Source organism: Anopheles merus, chromosome 2R, assembly GCF_017562075.2.
Source record: "Anopheles merus strain MAF chromosome 2R, AmerM5.1, whole genome shotgun sequence".
NCBI classification, from domain to species: domain Eukaryota; kingdom Metazoa; phylum Arthropoda; class Insecta; order Diptera; family Culicidae; genus Anopheles; species Anopheles merus.
This window is the reverse complement of record NC_054082.1, coordinates 26539370-26555356: the sequence shown is the minus strand read 5'-3', so window position 1 is coordinate 26555356 and position 15987 is coordinate 26539370. Positions and strand designations below refer to the sequence as shown.

General features: G+C 49.4%; 1 protein-coding gene across 2 annotated transcripts; it reads left to right on the top strand.

Moving 5' to 3' along the window:
* The first annotated feature begins 486 nt into the window (after positions 1-486).
* On the top strand, positions 487-15779 carry LOC121589507 (protein obstructor-E). 2 transcript variants are annotated; one of them, XM_041908474.1, is made up of 5 exons: positions 487-878; positions 11899-12108; positions 12794-12982; positions 13078-13288; positions 15634-15779. In XM_041908474.1, exons 1-5 carry the CDS (start codon positions 836-838, stop codon positions 15686-15688), a joined length of 708 nt encoding a protein of 235 aa, XP_041764408.1. In that variant the 5' UTR covers positions 487-835; the 3' UTR covers positions 15689-15779. The 2 variants fall into 2 exon arrangements, with proteins under 2 accessions (XP_041764408.1, XP_041764407.1); XM_041908473.1 differs by having other exon boundaries at positions 14012-15672.
* The last annotated feature ends 208 nt before the right edge of the window (positions 15780-15987 follow it).

Genomic DNA, 15987 nt, shown 5'->3' with positions numbered 1-15987 from the left:
GGACGACGAAGCAGTGCGCCCGCTAGAAAAGGGCGGCGAAAGGCACTGTAACCACCGCTCTACCCGCCATCGCTCCCTCCAACGCCCTCCAGTCCCCCCTCCCATCCTCCTCTACCCCTCCCCCGGCCGAAAACCGAACACACTTCGCGTACGCGACACATTGCGGTACAACACATTACCGCAGCGCTCTCCTTCTGTCGAACTGGCGGTGGATCGCGCTGGCAAGTCCGCGATCGCGATCGTCACCGAAGGAAAGAGTGGGGCCACGGCAGTGCTACGGTTTAGCAGGCGAAGAGAAGAAGACTGGTAGTGGTGGGACGGTGCACTGGATGGAGGGGGGGGGAGGCAGGCACGTCGCGTTGGGGCGCGAGAGCGAGACGGCACGCAGCGATCGCCGGCAGGAGGACGAAGACGCCCAAGAAGAACCTGAAAATGCGCTCCTCCGCCTACCTTGGGTATAAAAACCGATTGTAAAATTGCCTTTTAATACAGTTTTGTTGGAAGTTTCGCTGCGTGCACACTGGTTGGTGCGAACGAACACAAAGTTTTGCAAAGCGAAGTTTGGCTAGTCTCCTCACACACACACCCGGGTGTTCAAATTCGTAGTGCAAGAAGACGCAGACAGATAAACGGAAAGTGCCGGAGGACAACAGCAAACGGAACGACAGAAAAGGACGAATTTGTGAACGAATTTAACTGCTCCAGTGTTTCACGGAGTGTGTTGGTGCGGTTTGTGACACGGCGTGGTGGTTGTTCTGTGTGCATTTTGCAAAGCAAGCCCTGGTGGTGTGGCAGTAAAACAGTACCCAGAAGCGGAACTTGTCAGTCAGTGAAAATGAAGTATAGCATAGTGTTCGTGGTTGCACTCTTCGGAGCCGGTACGTACCAACAAACAGCAAATAAGGCTCTTTCTTACAAACAAGCAAAACAGACTTCTATAGCCTAGCGAGCGTACGAAAGAGTGGGAAATGGAAATAGTTCGTATCACGAGCGTTTAGTGGCAGATCGTTGTGGTATTCATTCGGAAAGATGCTGAATCTACCCGAATGTGGTTCATATGCTTCAAAATGGCATCACACACTTTAAAAAGATGGAACCTGTTGTTTGGTGTTGTTTATTGTTTAATTTCAATAAAGACTTTGGGTCCTTATTGGCTTCTTCCGTATCTAAAGGAGGCAATTTATTTATCAAATAGGCATTTGTGTACCTTTTCCATCGAATTCAATCGTTCGTGGAACGATCGCTCGAAGCAGTTGATTTGTAGTTTTTTTTTTCTTTGGTTTTTTGTTGCTTTGCACAATTCGCCCACCGCAAGAATGCGCTCCACACGGCACACGGCACAGAGTAGCGGGCGGCGAGAGAATGGCGGGAATAGGGGAGATACGGCGATTGGTGGGATTGGCTTTCGCTTTCGGCGCCCGCCTGCGCGGCTGCTGAGCGAAACAGCAAGAGGAAGTCAGCCAGCCAGTGTGTTGCGCCAGTACGCCAACGCGTCATATGCACGGCGGGCAGGCGTACGAGCGTACGAGACTGCGCTCTCACTTTCATGCGGTGGTCGGCGCCCGCGCGCCATCTTGCGCTCCATCCTCCCCGACGATGGCGACGTAACGCAACGGTGGCCCACCATCCGTTCGGGCGGGCTAGCGTTCTTGTGTGTGAGATCTTGTTTTGATCTTGCGCCGAGCGATTTCGCTTTCGTTTGGAACTGGTTTGGTCTTTCCCAACTGGGGCGGGCGCGTTAGGGACACATGCGCGGCCGTACGAGATCGAGCTCTCGAGAGCTTTTTGCGGGAGTGCACACAAACACACACACACACACACACGATCTAGAAGCCTCGATCGGGTGGATTGTGTTTGCTGCGGCAAGCAAAACGGGCGATGACAGATTCGCTGCGTGTGTTTTTTTTTTTTTTCACGAAATATGAGTCGAGGTCAGCCAGTTCTCGGCAGGCCGCTCTGGGAGGGAATTTGCAGATAGAGGGATGGAAATTTATTCATCTACCATCTAGGCATTTTGTTTTTTGCGTCTTCTCTCTTGTGTGGTATGCCTACACGGGTTTGTTAATCCAGCGGTCGGGCGTGGCCAACATCTGCCCGCAGCGAACCCGCCCGAAGGCATCTCCGATTTCTTGCCCGACGCTGAAACCGTTGCCCCAGATAACGCGGCGCACAATCGCATGAAAAATGCACCACATTTTTGATCGAGCGAGACTGGCTGTCCTTGAAATGGGATATTCTTCGCCTTTCGGAAGGCCATCGCTTTATCGATTCATTGCTCTCATCCCCTCCGATCCGTCGCATTGAGGCAGTGCATGTTGGAGCAGCACAAGCCGGGTCTGCTCGGTTAATTACCGATTGGCAGAACCACGGCCGGTGTGTGTCCGCGTGCACGATGGAGGAATGTTTGGGAGTGCATCGGCATCGTGTGCGAGATTGAAGCTTCGGTCAAGGTTGTCGGCCCGGTCTGTCACTAAATAATTCCACCCAGCAAACCACTGGCTGAACGCGACGGCGGATAATCACCTCCCGGCGGGATGTACCTCTCGGTGGCGGCGACAGCGGGAGGCAGCTACCGTCCCATCGATCGGCTAATGGTTGCTGTGAGACTAGCCGGACCAGCCGGAGTTGACAGTTGACGGAGGTCGGAACGCAATCGGAACGGAGCAAGGAGTGTGTTTTAGGGATCAATCACTCGTCGTCCCCTGATGGTCCGCCTCCCGGGCGCGGAACCGTGGGGAGATGCGTTCAATTACTCTAATTACAGCTCAACCATCCGTGTCCCGATTTGCTCCGATTGATCCGGCAACATACACCGCGTGGTGGGGGCGATGACAGTGTGGCGAGCTGCGCTGAGACAGTGCGGGACAGTGCTTGTGCATTGTGATTGTGTCTTCAGTTGGCAACCACTTCCGTTCCAGCATCGAGCCGTCTGGCTGTCTGTCAGTGCGTTAAGTGCCCCGCACTCGCGAACTCGCCGCATGCATCAAGGGCGCTTAATTGAATTACACTTGCAAAACACCTTCCTAAGGAGATGGTTGGTCGAAGTGGACCAAGGATGAGAAGATGCCCGCTTACAGGCGGCGTCCGTCTGGAAGGTTAATTAATCATGGGGATGTACCGGACGGGGGAAGCGCTTACGGGCGAGTCGCTGAGACATCGAACCGTCCATCAGCCCATTGTGCTTTCCGGGCACGACTTTGCGTCACAAATTACAGCGAATCAAAATTTCACTGCATACATGCGTGCGTACCGCTCGGGTCAATGAAATCAACTCAAATAATGAGATTATCGGAACTAATTCGAAGTCGAAAATCTTCTTGTACCGTGCAGCCGATGGAAGCTTTTCGTTATTTTTTTTTGTTTTGTTAGCTCTCTGCCTTTCTTCACCTCATCCTCAACAGCGCCGCAGGATGCCTGAACCAACGTCCCACAAATAGCCCCGTATCGCCCGGTTAGATAATCGTGGCCCGGAATTAGTATTCCACCGGTGGATGCTTTGCACTTCGACTTTAGTATTAAAATGTGTGACTGCGCTTCCCGTCTCGCGCTGACCACCCGCCAGCGCTGACCAGCGCAGTCGATGCCGAGGGGCTTGCCCGAGCCCCTGGTTTGTTGATGCCGCTCACGTACTGCGTGCGTGTGACGCGTATCCATCACCGACCGAGGCGGAGGCCCCGCAATACGACTTGGCTTGTTATTGTACGGACGTGTGCCTCTTTGCCAGCGCAATCCAAACGCAACAGAAGGGAAGGGAGAGCATAACGGAGAAGACGACAACACAAAAAACAACTGCTATGACACACGTGTGGCATAGATGGACCCGACAAATGGTCAAGCAAATCGAAGAAATGCTTCTGTACCGGCAGTTCATTGACAGCTTCGAGAGATGCGTTGGAGATGTCGCAGTGCGCACAATTTCCTGCGTAAAACGCGTGACAAAATTAGTTAATTTCATCCCCCCCCCCTACCCAAACCCCCCCCCCCCCACCCCTGTTTGTCGACTGGGTCAGTGTGGTGGCATCGGTGGAAGATTTCAGCCTCTCTTAAGCGGGTTAATTGCCTGCCTGCAGCGCGCTCGAGCAATGTGTTCGTCCCACTGACAACTCGTCATTCGGCCGATTGACATTGAACGCGTGCAAATGAATGAGTCTCCTCGCCTTTCGAAACAAATCGAGCCGTGCTTTAACGACACTTACCGCAGTGACAGTAATCGATCGGGATGACCTTCACCAAAGCAAAAACCAAAACAAAACAAAAATACAAAACCCCTGCTATTGTATTGACGATTGTCAAAAGGGCAGCAACGAAAACGCGCCATCCCTACAGGCGGCAAGCGCTACTTTCAATTGTGCTCCAGATTTTTGAGCATGCCGACGGTGAGTGGTGCGATGTAACGGCGCGTACCCTGGCCCTGGCTCCATAATCGCCCGTCAACCCGATCGCTGGTAAACGGTAATTGCAACGCCGCCTGCAAGACCTGTTGTCGATGTAGTCCTTTCACCCATTTTTGTGCTCGGTAACAGGAACGCACCGCCGCTTGAACTTGATCGGCAGCCGTTGGGCATTGGGACCAGGGCCTTCCTCCCCCCCCCCCTGCAGCGGGCGAATGTGGAGCACGCTTGCTGCAAGTTTGTTGCCCATCCGACCACTGCGACGACTGCGACGACCTTCATCCGGGGCTCGTGGCGGACGCGCTCGATTTAGAAAGTAATGCCAACGGAAGCGCACTAATTGCGCAAGCGGGTGCACGCGGTGAAATGTGGTCACCAACGGGTGGTGACGGAGGGGGAGGCGAGTGGGTTGGCCGTAATTGCTACCCCTGCCGTAGAGCAGACCTTAAGTCTGAACTTGGCCCCGAAGCGCTGCACCGACTCGGTTAACCGATGCATTGTGGCTCTTGTTTTTTTTTAAATTCACAAAATTCGATGCTGTCACAACATGCGCTCTCCATCCGTGGGCCCCGTTTTAAAATATTCAAATTCCATTTGCGACAGCGGGAGCGGTTTCATAATCGACTTTATTTGCCTACGCCCCTTCCCAGGCAGGAGCGAACGAAGGCGAACCACCCGCCCGACGCTCGCGTTTTGTGTCGCGATCGCGGAAAGGATCGCGAGATGAGGCCACAACTTCATGGCCCAAGATGAGGGGGGGGGGGGCGAGCCCGTGACCACGCAAAGGCGTGAGCGCGACCGGGCTGGTGTGACATAATCGGTGCCGGATTGTGTCACCACTACCATTCCAGCGGGAGTAGGAGTTGGAGCGCCCGGTGGCCGTTGTCAGCGCACAGCATTCCGTCCAACCGTCCGGCTACCGTTATCGAATCTCCACCGGGACTGGTTTTCGTCTCCTTGTGTTTGTGTGTGTTTTTTTTTCGGGCCAACCACCACCTGAGGCCAACCATCATCCAACCTCGCCCCAACGTGTAGCCCCCTCTCCCCAGCCGCGCGTTGCGCAATCGTATTTCGATCTTCGATAATCGAACAGCGCCCACCGTTCCTCTGCCGACTCCCCCCCCCCCCCCCCCAGCTCGAATTTCGCAATTCATTAACAAACTGGAAAAGAAACACACCCCACCCCGGCACGAACGCGGAAGGTTTTGGGAAGGGTGTTCATCCGGGAGTGGCCACCCGCTGGCGTTTGCCCACGCCATCTCGAATCGTGTGCAGTTTTGCAGCTTTGTTCGGCCGTGCGGTTCGGCATTCTGGTGTGGCCTTTTTGCATAGTCGCCAACCGTCGCCGCTACTTGCTTTCACTTTCGCCATCTTTCACGGACATGATGGAGATTTAGTTTGCGAAGTTTTCTTGTTTTTTGTAGTCCCTCCTTCCCTGCCGGAACCAGTGGTAAAGGTGAAGCAGTGCACCTGGTGCCGTGGACGCTAGAGAATGGATGTCCGATCCGACACGGTGCAGTTTTAATGGTCCGGGCTTTCACACAGCGCACGTGTGTGTGTGTGTGTGTGTGTGTTGGTGCGGCAGAAGAACGGCCCGGGAGATTTATTAACAGTCCAGCCTGTGACAGAGTCATGTTACAGTCGGAGGCCTTCCCTCAAACTCCTCTAATCTAGCAACACTCTGACAGAGACGAAACGCTTATCCACCGTTCAGGCACACCGTCCAGCGCGGCATACAGGCCGTGTGGGCTTGTATGTACGACGGTGTACATAATTTTCTTAAAGCCCGCCCTTCTTCTTAACATGATCCCGGGAGAGGCGGGGGGGGGGGGGGTAGGGTTATTTATGTGTTAATTAAATTCTACTATCTACTAACCGGGAGCAGCTACGCTTCCCAAGCAGCTCCCAGCGCCGGTGTTGTTTGGGTGTTGCTGTGTGCAGCGGCTGCTGGATTCGCAAATCGTAAAATAGCGATTGAAATGTCACAACATAAATTGTTCCCCTCGTCTGGGGATTGAGGAAGAACTGCACACAATCTAACGAGGAAATGTGTGCTTGTACTGTACGTACGGCACCACACTCCGTGTCAGCGCTCCCGGGTGTCTTACAACGCATTTCGCGTTCGCGTAATCAATTCCGGGATGCAGCGCTGTTAGTATCGCGTGACTGCAGATACTGGTGCATTGGGGTGAGGGACGAACCGGGATCAGAAGTCAACGTCCGTCGGGTGCAAAAGGGTAGTTCAACCTTTGGAAGCGAAACAGGACTGACCTTAAATTTCAATACGCGCCTGGATCAATCTAACCGCTCTCAAGGGGTCGTTTGGTTCAACTTGCTACCTGAACCTGAAATGCGTGGTTTAGCGATAAGTAGCCCTATTTATGATAAGCAAACAGAGCCGCCCATTCTCCGCTACAATCTGGCTCAAACAATCGCCAATTTTGCCAACTGATGTCAGCGTTTCATTTATTTTTTCCACTTCGATAAACAACTCAAATCGAGTTTCCACCGTTTATCGAAAAGCCCCTGAAATTCCTCTCACCGTTTTACCCTGGGGCTATGTTTCCTGTGAAGAGAACACAACCACACACACACACACACACACACACACAGAGGCAACAAAGCAAACAATCGTTTAAAATCAAATCTTTTCGTACGGTGGCAAAGCTGTCACCGGTCCCCGTGCGCCGATAAAGCGTGTCGAACCCGTCGCGTATGATGCAAGATAATAAACATTTATTGCGCAACGCAACGCGCGCGTGTGTGTGTGTGTGGTTGCCCTTTTTCCTACATAGTTGTTCCTTTCGAAACGTGTTCGGGAGTGAAGCTTTTGCGGAGGAAAGATAATTTCACTTTGTTGAGCGCAGGGTTATGGAAAAAAATGAGGGGAACGGAACGTAACTCCAACCCCCAACGGTGAACCCAGAAACCACTGTGTTCGATGCTGTACGATATGCGTCTTTGAATAAGCAAACATACCAGAGCGGTAGAGAGAGAGGGAGAGAGAGAGAGGGAGCAAAAGAGAGTTTGATCTTTTCGCCAGTTTTCAAACAAACCAACAATCTTCGCACACAGAAAAACAAGAAGAAACAAATCCCGTTTCGTTCGGTATGGATATTGACAGGATTCACGTAACCCTGGGCGCGTGTCTACCAGCCAACCTGGAATAACATTTTCTTACAATCTGGGCAGCTCGAACGTACATAGCAATCTTTCGCCCATCGCACTGAAATGCCTACGGGGTTCTTTGTATGGGTGTGTGTGTGTGTGTGTGTGCGCGCTGATAAAAACCCCGGATAACAATGTGGATAATCAGCGTGCTTTATGTCGCGCCTTTGTGCTAAAAATCAAAAGCCTTCGTTACCGGGTGTGGCCCTCCGGTTTTGCTCGCTCGCTTTTGGGGGCGCAATATTACTTTCCGCAGCAAACCGCAAAGGCAAAGGCAAAGAAAGCCCTTGCTTTGCACCCTCCCCCAAACCCCTCCCCGCCGCTGTGTGCGCTTTAATTGCAAATCCTGCTCCGTAAAGGGGCTGGAAGGGTTGCGCTGGTTGTTTCTTTTCCGCGATCTAATCTGGAGTGTGGTTTGGATTTGTTTGCGCAGTTTTTGTAAGCTTCCGTGTTTTTTTTTCGGTTGTGTTGTGTTGCTGCACGGTTGTTGCAGCGATTTGTCGATACAGTGTTTTTTCCCCCCGTCCAGTTATGCTGCAAGGGTGCCAGAGCGGAACCTCATTACCGTATCAGGCTGGTGACTTATGTGCGGTGGCAATGTCGGTGAACGGTGACGGTGGAATTGGGTCGGATTGAAAGGGTTATCGGGATGCCGATGGATACGGTGGAAGGAGCAAGGAATCCTTTTCCTTTCAATGCCACGCTAGTGCGCGTCAGTGAGTTGCGATAAAAGCGAGAGTGATGGTTATGGGTGGGTTCGAGCTGGTTTTAACTCTCTTGTTCTCTCTCTCTCTCTCTCTCTCTCTCTCTCTTTTCATCTTGATTTTAAACCCTGCATTTTGGTGCCTCTTCGGTGTAGGTGATTTGCAGTGAAACGATTTCACTTTCGTGCCGTAATTAGGGAGGTACAGGGGAGTGGGGGATGCAACCACAGCATCACGAAGTACCGATTATATACGATGCTCATTGCCCTACGAAAAGGGGCAATTATTGTACAAAAACCGTTCATGGTCAACGGAAACGGGCACTTGTGGGTTTGTGTTTATGTGTTTCCACCTTCACTGCCACGCCGATTCGATGGCGGCCACAGCCATTCACCATCAACCATGCACACACCCGTGCGGAAAGGAGAGCAAAAACTCCCTCCCGGCGATCATATCTCCAATCGAGCGATTTTCCTTTCCTCTGTCCGCGGCATCGAGAGGAAAAAATTTGCGAATTTTGCGCTTACCTCGGGGTTTGGTCTCGAGAAACCTTTCTGTAATTTTGTTTGCTTTTGATTTCGAGCGAACAAAAACACACACACACACACAATAAACCCATCCAATCAATTGATCGGAAATACGCCAAGCGCATCATAGCAACGGCGTCCGGGGGTTTTTTCTCAATTTGCGGTGCTTCCGTTTTGTTTTCATTTCTTTCTTGGGGCACTCTTTGGCGAGCGGAAAATGGGATGAACCGTGCTCCGTGCTCGGTGAAAGGAAAATGCTGCACGCGATCGCTCTATTAGCGGATAAATCACCACAATACCTACCTTCAACGGGTCGTTGCACCCGTTGGAGTGGTATGCAAAATTAGCCAGATAATGACCGAGGCGTGGTAAGCCTACACTCTATCAAACAATTTGTAAAGTATAACGGCAGAAAGTGAAGTGGAGTGAGACGCATTTCCCATATTTAATTTGGATGTGTGTGTGTATGTTTATCTTTCTCTCTTCTCTTTACGCCAACCCGTACCGAAAGCGAGATCAAATTAGATCGCGTGGCTTGAAAAAAGAAGAAAAAAACTGGAGCACAGCGCATAGAAATCGAAAGCTTACCCAACGGTTTAACGGCTTAGAGCTGGGGCGCTTACGCCACGCGTCGTTTATTTACCGCTGGACCGCTTTGGACTGGGGAAGCAAGCACAAGAAACGAGCGTGCCCCCAAGATGGGATAGCGATCGTCGTACGCTCATTTGTTCGCTAAACTAATTAACTACGCACGATTAGGCAATGAGGGCAGGGGGAACCCCATTACCAGGGTGGCAGAAAAGATGCCACCGAAAAGGGAAAAGAGCATCAAAATGCACAAACAAAACTGTGCAATCCACGGTAGCCCTTTTGGACATCTCTGTTTTATTTTTATTTTTTTTTTTCTGTTGCAAGCTGTCTCACACGTTTGCGCCACGCGGCTTGTGGCCGCCCGTTAATCACGACCATATGGGGCGCGCCGGTGTGCGGACGATTACGCACCGCACGCATCACGCTCACAGGCGTACCGGCACCAAAAACGTCATAAGTGCCGGCAGATAAGTGAAAATAGGGCAGGCGGGTTAGCAAACCGAAAAACGAAACCGAAACCGAAACCGGATGGTTATTTAACGCCCGGGAGCGAGAAGGATTTTTAATGAGCGTTTTTTGTTTGTTTGTGGCTGGCTTTCTGCGTGCGTGTGTTCGTCTGGGACTGGTGCTGCAAGCCGAGAAGGGCGTTGGAGGTGCGTTTTGATCGTGGCGTTGAGTAGTGTACGAGACATTCGTGCGGGAAATGTCGGAGCGCCTAGCTGCCGTGAGCGATTGCATCATCGCGTTGGTAGGGAATGGGATTATGATTGGATTTTTGGGAGGAAGCACAACACTAGAAAGGGCATTTTGTTTGAGTCGTAAACTCTAGAAGAAAGAGCTTATTATTCATTAAATGATTTTAGTACAAATCAGCATTCGTCAGCAAATACAAGCTAAAAATAGCCAATTGAAATTAATATAAAACGTTTATAATGAGCAATGTTTAACACTTTCAGATTACTGTTAACACACAATATCACAGCGCCACTCGATCCAACGTGTCAACGTGGCCATTTTGGAATCCCTTGACGATATTATCCGCTGTCAGCCGGGTTCGGATAGGGGTTGACAACATCGAAAATCGAGCGCGGCATTGCGTCCCATTGTGCACGCCAACACTTCACGCCCATTGGCCCAATGCCGGGCGGGATCGAGCGTTGCATAAATTAAAGATCATTTTGCGGTGATAAAAATAATGGCAATTACGGTGTAATTATTATCGCTGGGGCCAAAATTTACGATGACCAAACGCTGATGGGTTGGGAAAATTTATTGATTTTCAGCCCGATTTCTGCGGGGGAAAGGCCCGTTGCAGGGCAAGGGCACACTATCACGGTGTATCCTGTCATCGCAGTTAATAAACCTGCACTCCTCATCTGTGTGGGAAGATTGGGGCGGAAATCGACCAATCAGGTAGCCGTTTCTGTGGCCAGCTGTGGTTTTGCTAGCCTTGCCAACAACAAAACCTCAACACAAGCACCCAGGGATGTATGTTTGTGAGTGTGCAAACTGATTACCGAATTGGTCAGGATTTATGGTGTGAGTGGGGGTATCGTGGTGGCGCGGGAATGACTCTAGCCGCTTGCGATTGCCATTTCCCACAACGCGGTGCTTCGGATGAATCTAAAACGTCGAAAGTTTAATCCTACCAAACCGGCAGTGCTGGCTGGTAACACAATCAACCGGCGACCATTTGAAGATGAGTTCATTAATCACAGCGTAGGCGACAAATAGATGTACCTTTTAATGCAAATGGAGAAGAATAGAAGGAGCAAAAGGAGGCTGATCGGTGGACAGTCTATTACTTTCGGCAACAGTATAGCCCGAAAAACCAAGCAGAAGAAACACTAGCAACGGGTGAGCGATGATGGATCTCTCCTTATTCTAAGGTGTGTCGGCTTGCAAGAAGTTCCCTCAGAACTTACAGGCCCGGCTCGTGCAAAAGTGATGAAAGTACGGAATCTAAAACAAAAAGACGATAGATCCCACCCACACACGCACACCGTCCCAAAATCCGACAGGTCACAAATCACTCAGCAGATCACGGAACCGTGCCGTTTGCGGTTTGACGATGACGCTTTGGCGCTGGGAACGATCCATCATCAGTGCGGACCCCGGACCGACCGGTAGGCAGGTGGCCAAGAATATTTATGGTGACCCAGCGTGGAAAGCTGATATTAGAGCGAGGTTTGGAGCGGGCTTTTGAAAAATGACACCAATCGTGGGGATTTTTCGTTTTGTTTTGCGCTATACTCCAAGATGAACAAACGTTGAAATTACCAACACTACGCACCTGCAACCTTACATGAATCACACAGCAGCGGTGTTAGGTGTATTTTTCCTGGAGAAAGAAAAAATAACTTCTTTTTTCAGCTTTATTTTGCTTCGATATGAACTAGTTCCGTTTCCCCTGTCTTTCGTTGGCCATATTCGTGGTGGAATTGTATTGAAATTATGAAGAAAAAAACAACTAATTTCCTTCTACTCTCTAATCCTATTCACCCCTTTGCAAAACAGCTGTCGCTCAGGAGAGCTTCAAGTGTCCGGACGATTTCGGCTTCTACCCGCATCACAGCTCCTGCGACAAGTACTGGAAGTGTGACAACAATGTGGCCGAGCTGAAGACCTGCGGCAACGGTCTCGCCTTCGACGCGACAGACTCCAAATACCTGACCGAGAACTGTGACTACCTGCACAACGTCGACTGCGGCGACCGCACCCAGCTAGGTATGTATGCGTATATCAGCGCTATCAAACACAATGGTTGTACTGAACAATTGAAAAGAATTGGGATAATTTATGACACGATTGCTCGCGGTTAACTGGACTTGAACTATTGCGATTGCTTGGTGATAAGCAATAAAAGCCCAGCAGATGACATATCTTTTCAGTAACTTGCAATGAATGCAGTACAGATAAAAACACAATTAAAACAAACACTTCAAATTATAGTGTTTTACTGCATTTGATTGTTTTATGCAAAATCAACGCCAGTCTTTTTATGCGTTACCATTTCCCAGAAAGATTGGCGAATGAAATGTGATGGTTCTTCATTCGATAACTTTTTATTTTATTTCTGTGTAACATACCCGGAACCAACCCCACACTGGATTTTGAATAAACCATTGACCACGGAATTGACCATTGAAACTGGGGTTACCATACACAATAACCGTAATTGTGCAAGTGATCCTTGCTATTAAATGCTACTTGAACTGTTTTACAGTCATAGGCTAGGCGTCAAATAACTGAAAATGACTGAAGCAAATTTCACTGTACTTTCCAAAAGCGTTGGGAGATCAATTTGGGTTACATTCGCGTAAACGTGACTGTTTTTACACTAACGTAACAGTTCGAAATAAATGAATACTTGCTTACCTCGCTGTTTTCCTCTCTCGCCACCCAATTCTAGAACCACCGATCTCCACTCCCCACTGCGAGCGTCTGTACGGTATCTTTGCGGATGCGGCCAAGTGCGATGTGTTCTGGAACTGCTGGAACGGTGAGGCCTCGCGCTACCAGTGCTCGCCCGGACTGGCCTACGATCGTGAGGCGCGCGTCTGCATGTGGGCCGACCAGGTGCCGGAATGCAAGAACGAAGGTAAGTTGGCAATGACCGCTTTCCTGCTGTCCGTCTGTACTAATGCTCTCCTCGTACGATTCCCCATCCCCCGACCGTAACTGTTACGACCACAGAAGTAGCGAATGGATTCGCCTGCCCGGCCGCCGGTGAGATCTCCAATGCTGGATCCTTCTCGCGACATGCACACCCGGAGGACTGCCGCAAGTACTACATCTGTCTGGAGGGAGTCGCCCGCGAGTACGGCTGCCCGATCGGAACCGTCTTCAAGATCGGCGATGCTGACGGCACTGGCAACTGCGAAGATCCCGAGGACGTTCCCGGATGGTAAGCATCGTTTGCTCTGTGTGTGTGTGTGTGTGTGTGTGTGTGTGTGTGTGTGTGTGTGTGTGTGTGTGTGTGTGTGTTACCTCTTTTCGGGTTCCCTGGTGCCCTGGGACGGTACTCCCTTCCCTTACCCAAGAGATTGTGTTGGTGTATGTGTGTTTGTAATCATGTGCAGGGTGCATTCGGTGTTTCGATCAATAGTTTGTACTTGTGTTTGTGTCTGTAATCATTCTATCAAACTCACATTCTGTTCCGCTGTTTGCCGATGTTTACTCTGTGCTGTCCTGCCGACGGGCAAGCACATGTTGGCAGCATCAGTGCGGCAAACCATTGGCTATAAAAAACCGACAGACAACTTTAACATCAAAGCCGCCAAAAACATTACCAAAACTTTGCAACTTCGGGCGCTTTTTCGAGTGTACGAAGTTAATCTCATTTCGATTCTGACGAACTAAACATTCTCTTTCGTTCTCTCTCGCCATACGTATGCACACGCTCACAAACACTTCCACTTTTGGAAGGAAAGTTAGCTTCACACAAAATCAACCCCAGCCATTCTGGACGGAAGTTGTAATGATCTTCCCTACACCCTGACAACAAACTCACACACATCATCGCCCATCGTTCGCATTATCATGTCTCGAGAGTGAATAATCGTAATTCTTTCTTTCTCTCTAACCAATCGTCTAATCTTCCCCACCTCCCACCTTACACCCCCAACAGCGAAGATTACTACGGTGATTTGGACTTGAAAAGCATCCGCAAGAGCGAACTCCTTGCCGGTCTAGCCCTCCAGTCCGGTGGTGCGCCCGCTGCCACCAAAGCTAACGTTAAGTCGAACCGTCCGGCTCCCAAGGACAGCAACTAAAGAAAAGGGGACAGTAAAGACAGTGCATAAAACCGGGGGGGGGGGGGACTTAACGAGTAGTGGGGTTTTTAGGGAAGCAGACAGGAAGAGAATAGAGAAAAGATGCAGAACGTGAGAGCAGCAAATGAAGAATGTAACTGAAACAACAGGGTTAACTGTAAGGAGAATTCCAATGAGCACATTACACAGAACAGTGGGTGCAGGGCTGTAGATCAGGGAACGGAAATGACGAGATAAAGGGTGAATAGACGGATAGCGTTGATGAACGGAAGAATAATGGCCACGCATATCGCATGACGCTGCGCCAACGGAAAGGAAATTCACTACATTTGGCACTGATTGCATTGTGTTTTAAGGAAGCACTCTTCCATGTAGAGTAGGATGGAGTCAATTTACTACATGACAGTTTGTAAAGCTTAAAACCAAGTCTTAAAATTTGATCAGGCACGGACCATACAGCCTACCAACTACAAACTAGCGCCCAATCACAGCCCAACTCAGCAGGATTACGTTGAGTTTTGCTCGTGATCAGTCGGTGCGCTGTGAAGAAATTGAACGCAGTTTCTATTGGGATCATATTTTGGATATCTTTTTTTGTATAGATTACAAACGTCTTTTTTACATCTGACTTTTCGTTGCCATTAGCATAAGAAAAATTCTTTGTCCTTGCTTGCAACGGTCTAGACAATGTGCCGTTGTTGTGTCTTTGTTTTCCCGGCATCGTACTTTGAACGGATCGTTTTCGATTCGAATTGCTCGTAGTGGCTCGTCCGTGTGTTTGTTGCACACGATGCAGTTTGCTGTTTCCACGCCCTGACCTTTAACCTCTGAGTTTGACTGTAGTTGAGGAAAAGTGAACGAAAATGAATGAATGAGGGAGACCGAGGGAAGCGCCTTAGTTTAGAGCCTAGAACAACACAAAACAAACAGAAAATGAAACAATAATAAAAAAAATCTTTAAAAACCACTTTAAAACAAAACACCGCCATTCATCCTTCTTTCTCATTATCGGTTGATCACTTCTTCCCTTCTCACGATTTCACCGCCCTTCGGTTCAACTTTCTGGTGCGTTGATTGCTCGGTATTATGGGTGTGTGTTGTTGTTCATCTAATAATTCGTTTCTTTAGTTTCTTAATGTTTGGTTTTGGGTTATCGCCCACAGACTGGATCGATTGTTTCTTTCTGTTTTTTTTTTCGCTAACATTCTGATTACTAACGGGTAAGCCATCTTCACGTCACGCCACTGTGACAAGCGTGTGTTCTAATGTTTCCTTCAATCTCTGTCCTGTCACTCCTGACACTTCATTCGATGACATCATACGATTGAGTTTTCACATTCATGGTTCTATTAACGTTGGTTGAGTATATTTGATTGATTTTTTTCTTTTTTGGAATAATTTAGCGGGTGGTGCAAAATTGCTGTACTAGTCATAAATAAGCCCAATTATGTTAACATTTTTCCTTCACTTCTTCCAGCGAGGACTATTATGGTGACCAGGACATCAAGGCGCTCCAGAAGAAAGGATATTAATCGTAGTCACTAGTGTAAGCACAATTGAGTGTAAGTTATTTCCGCCAGCCGTGAACAATCTTTTTAATAAAAACAGAGTATGAAAAAGGAACAGATTGTATTTGTTTTGTTTTACCTTTACTGAGTGGCAAAACAAAGGAGAAAATATGGTTTAGATTCTACACTGAATATACACGGAATCTTACAGTATGTATGCCAAAAGAGTTTCTGAAACGGATTAGATAATACATCGTTTCCCGGTTCGCGCTGGCATTGCGTTCCGTCCCATGACTGGAATAGATTTGAATAGAGTACTTGAA

What these genes read in the sequence shown, in the direction of transcription:
- LOC121589507 (XM_041908473.1), top strand. Translation starts at nt 836, where the DNA reads ATGAAGTATAGCATAGTGTTCGTGGTTGCACTCTTCGGAGCCG. An exon ending in GGTTGCACTCTTCGGAGCCG is followed by an intron (nt 879 to 11,898) that starts GTACGTACCAAC and finishes TTTGCAAAACAG; the next exon opens with CTGTCGCTCAGGAGAGCTTC. An exon ending in GCCGGAATGCAAGAACGAAG is followed by an intron (nt 12,983 to 13,077) that starts GTAAGTTGGCAA and finishes TTACGACCACAG; the next exon opens with AAGTAGCGAATGGATTCGCC.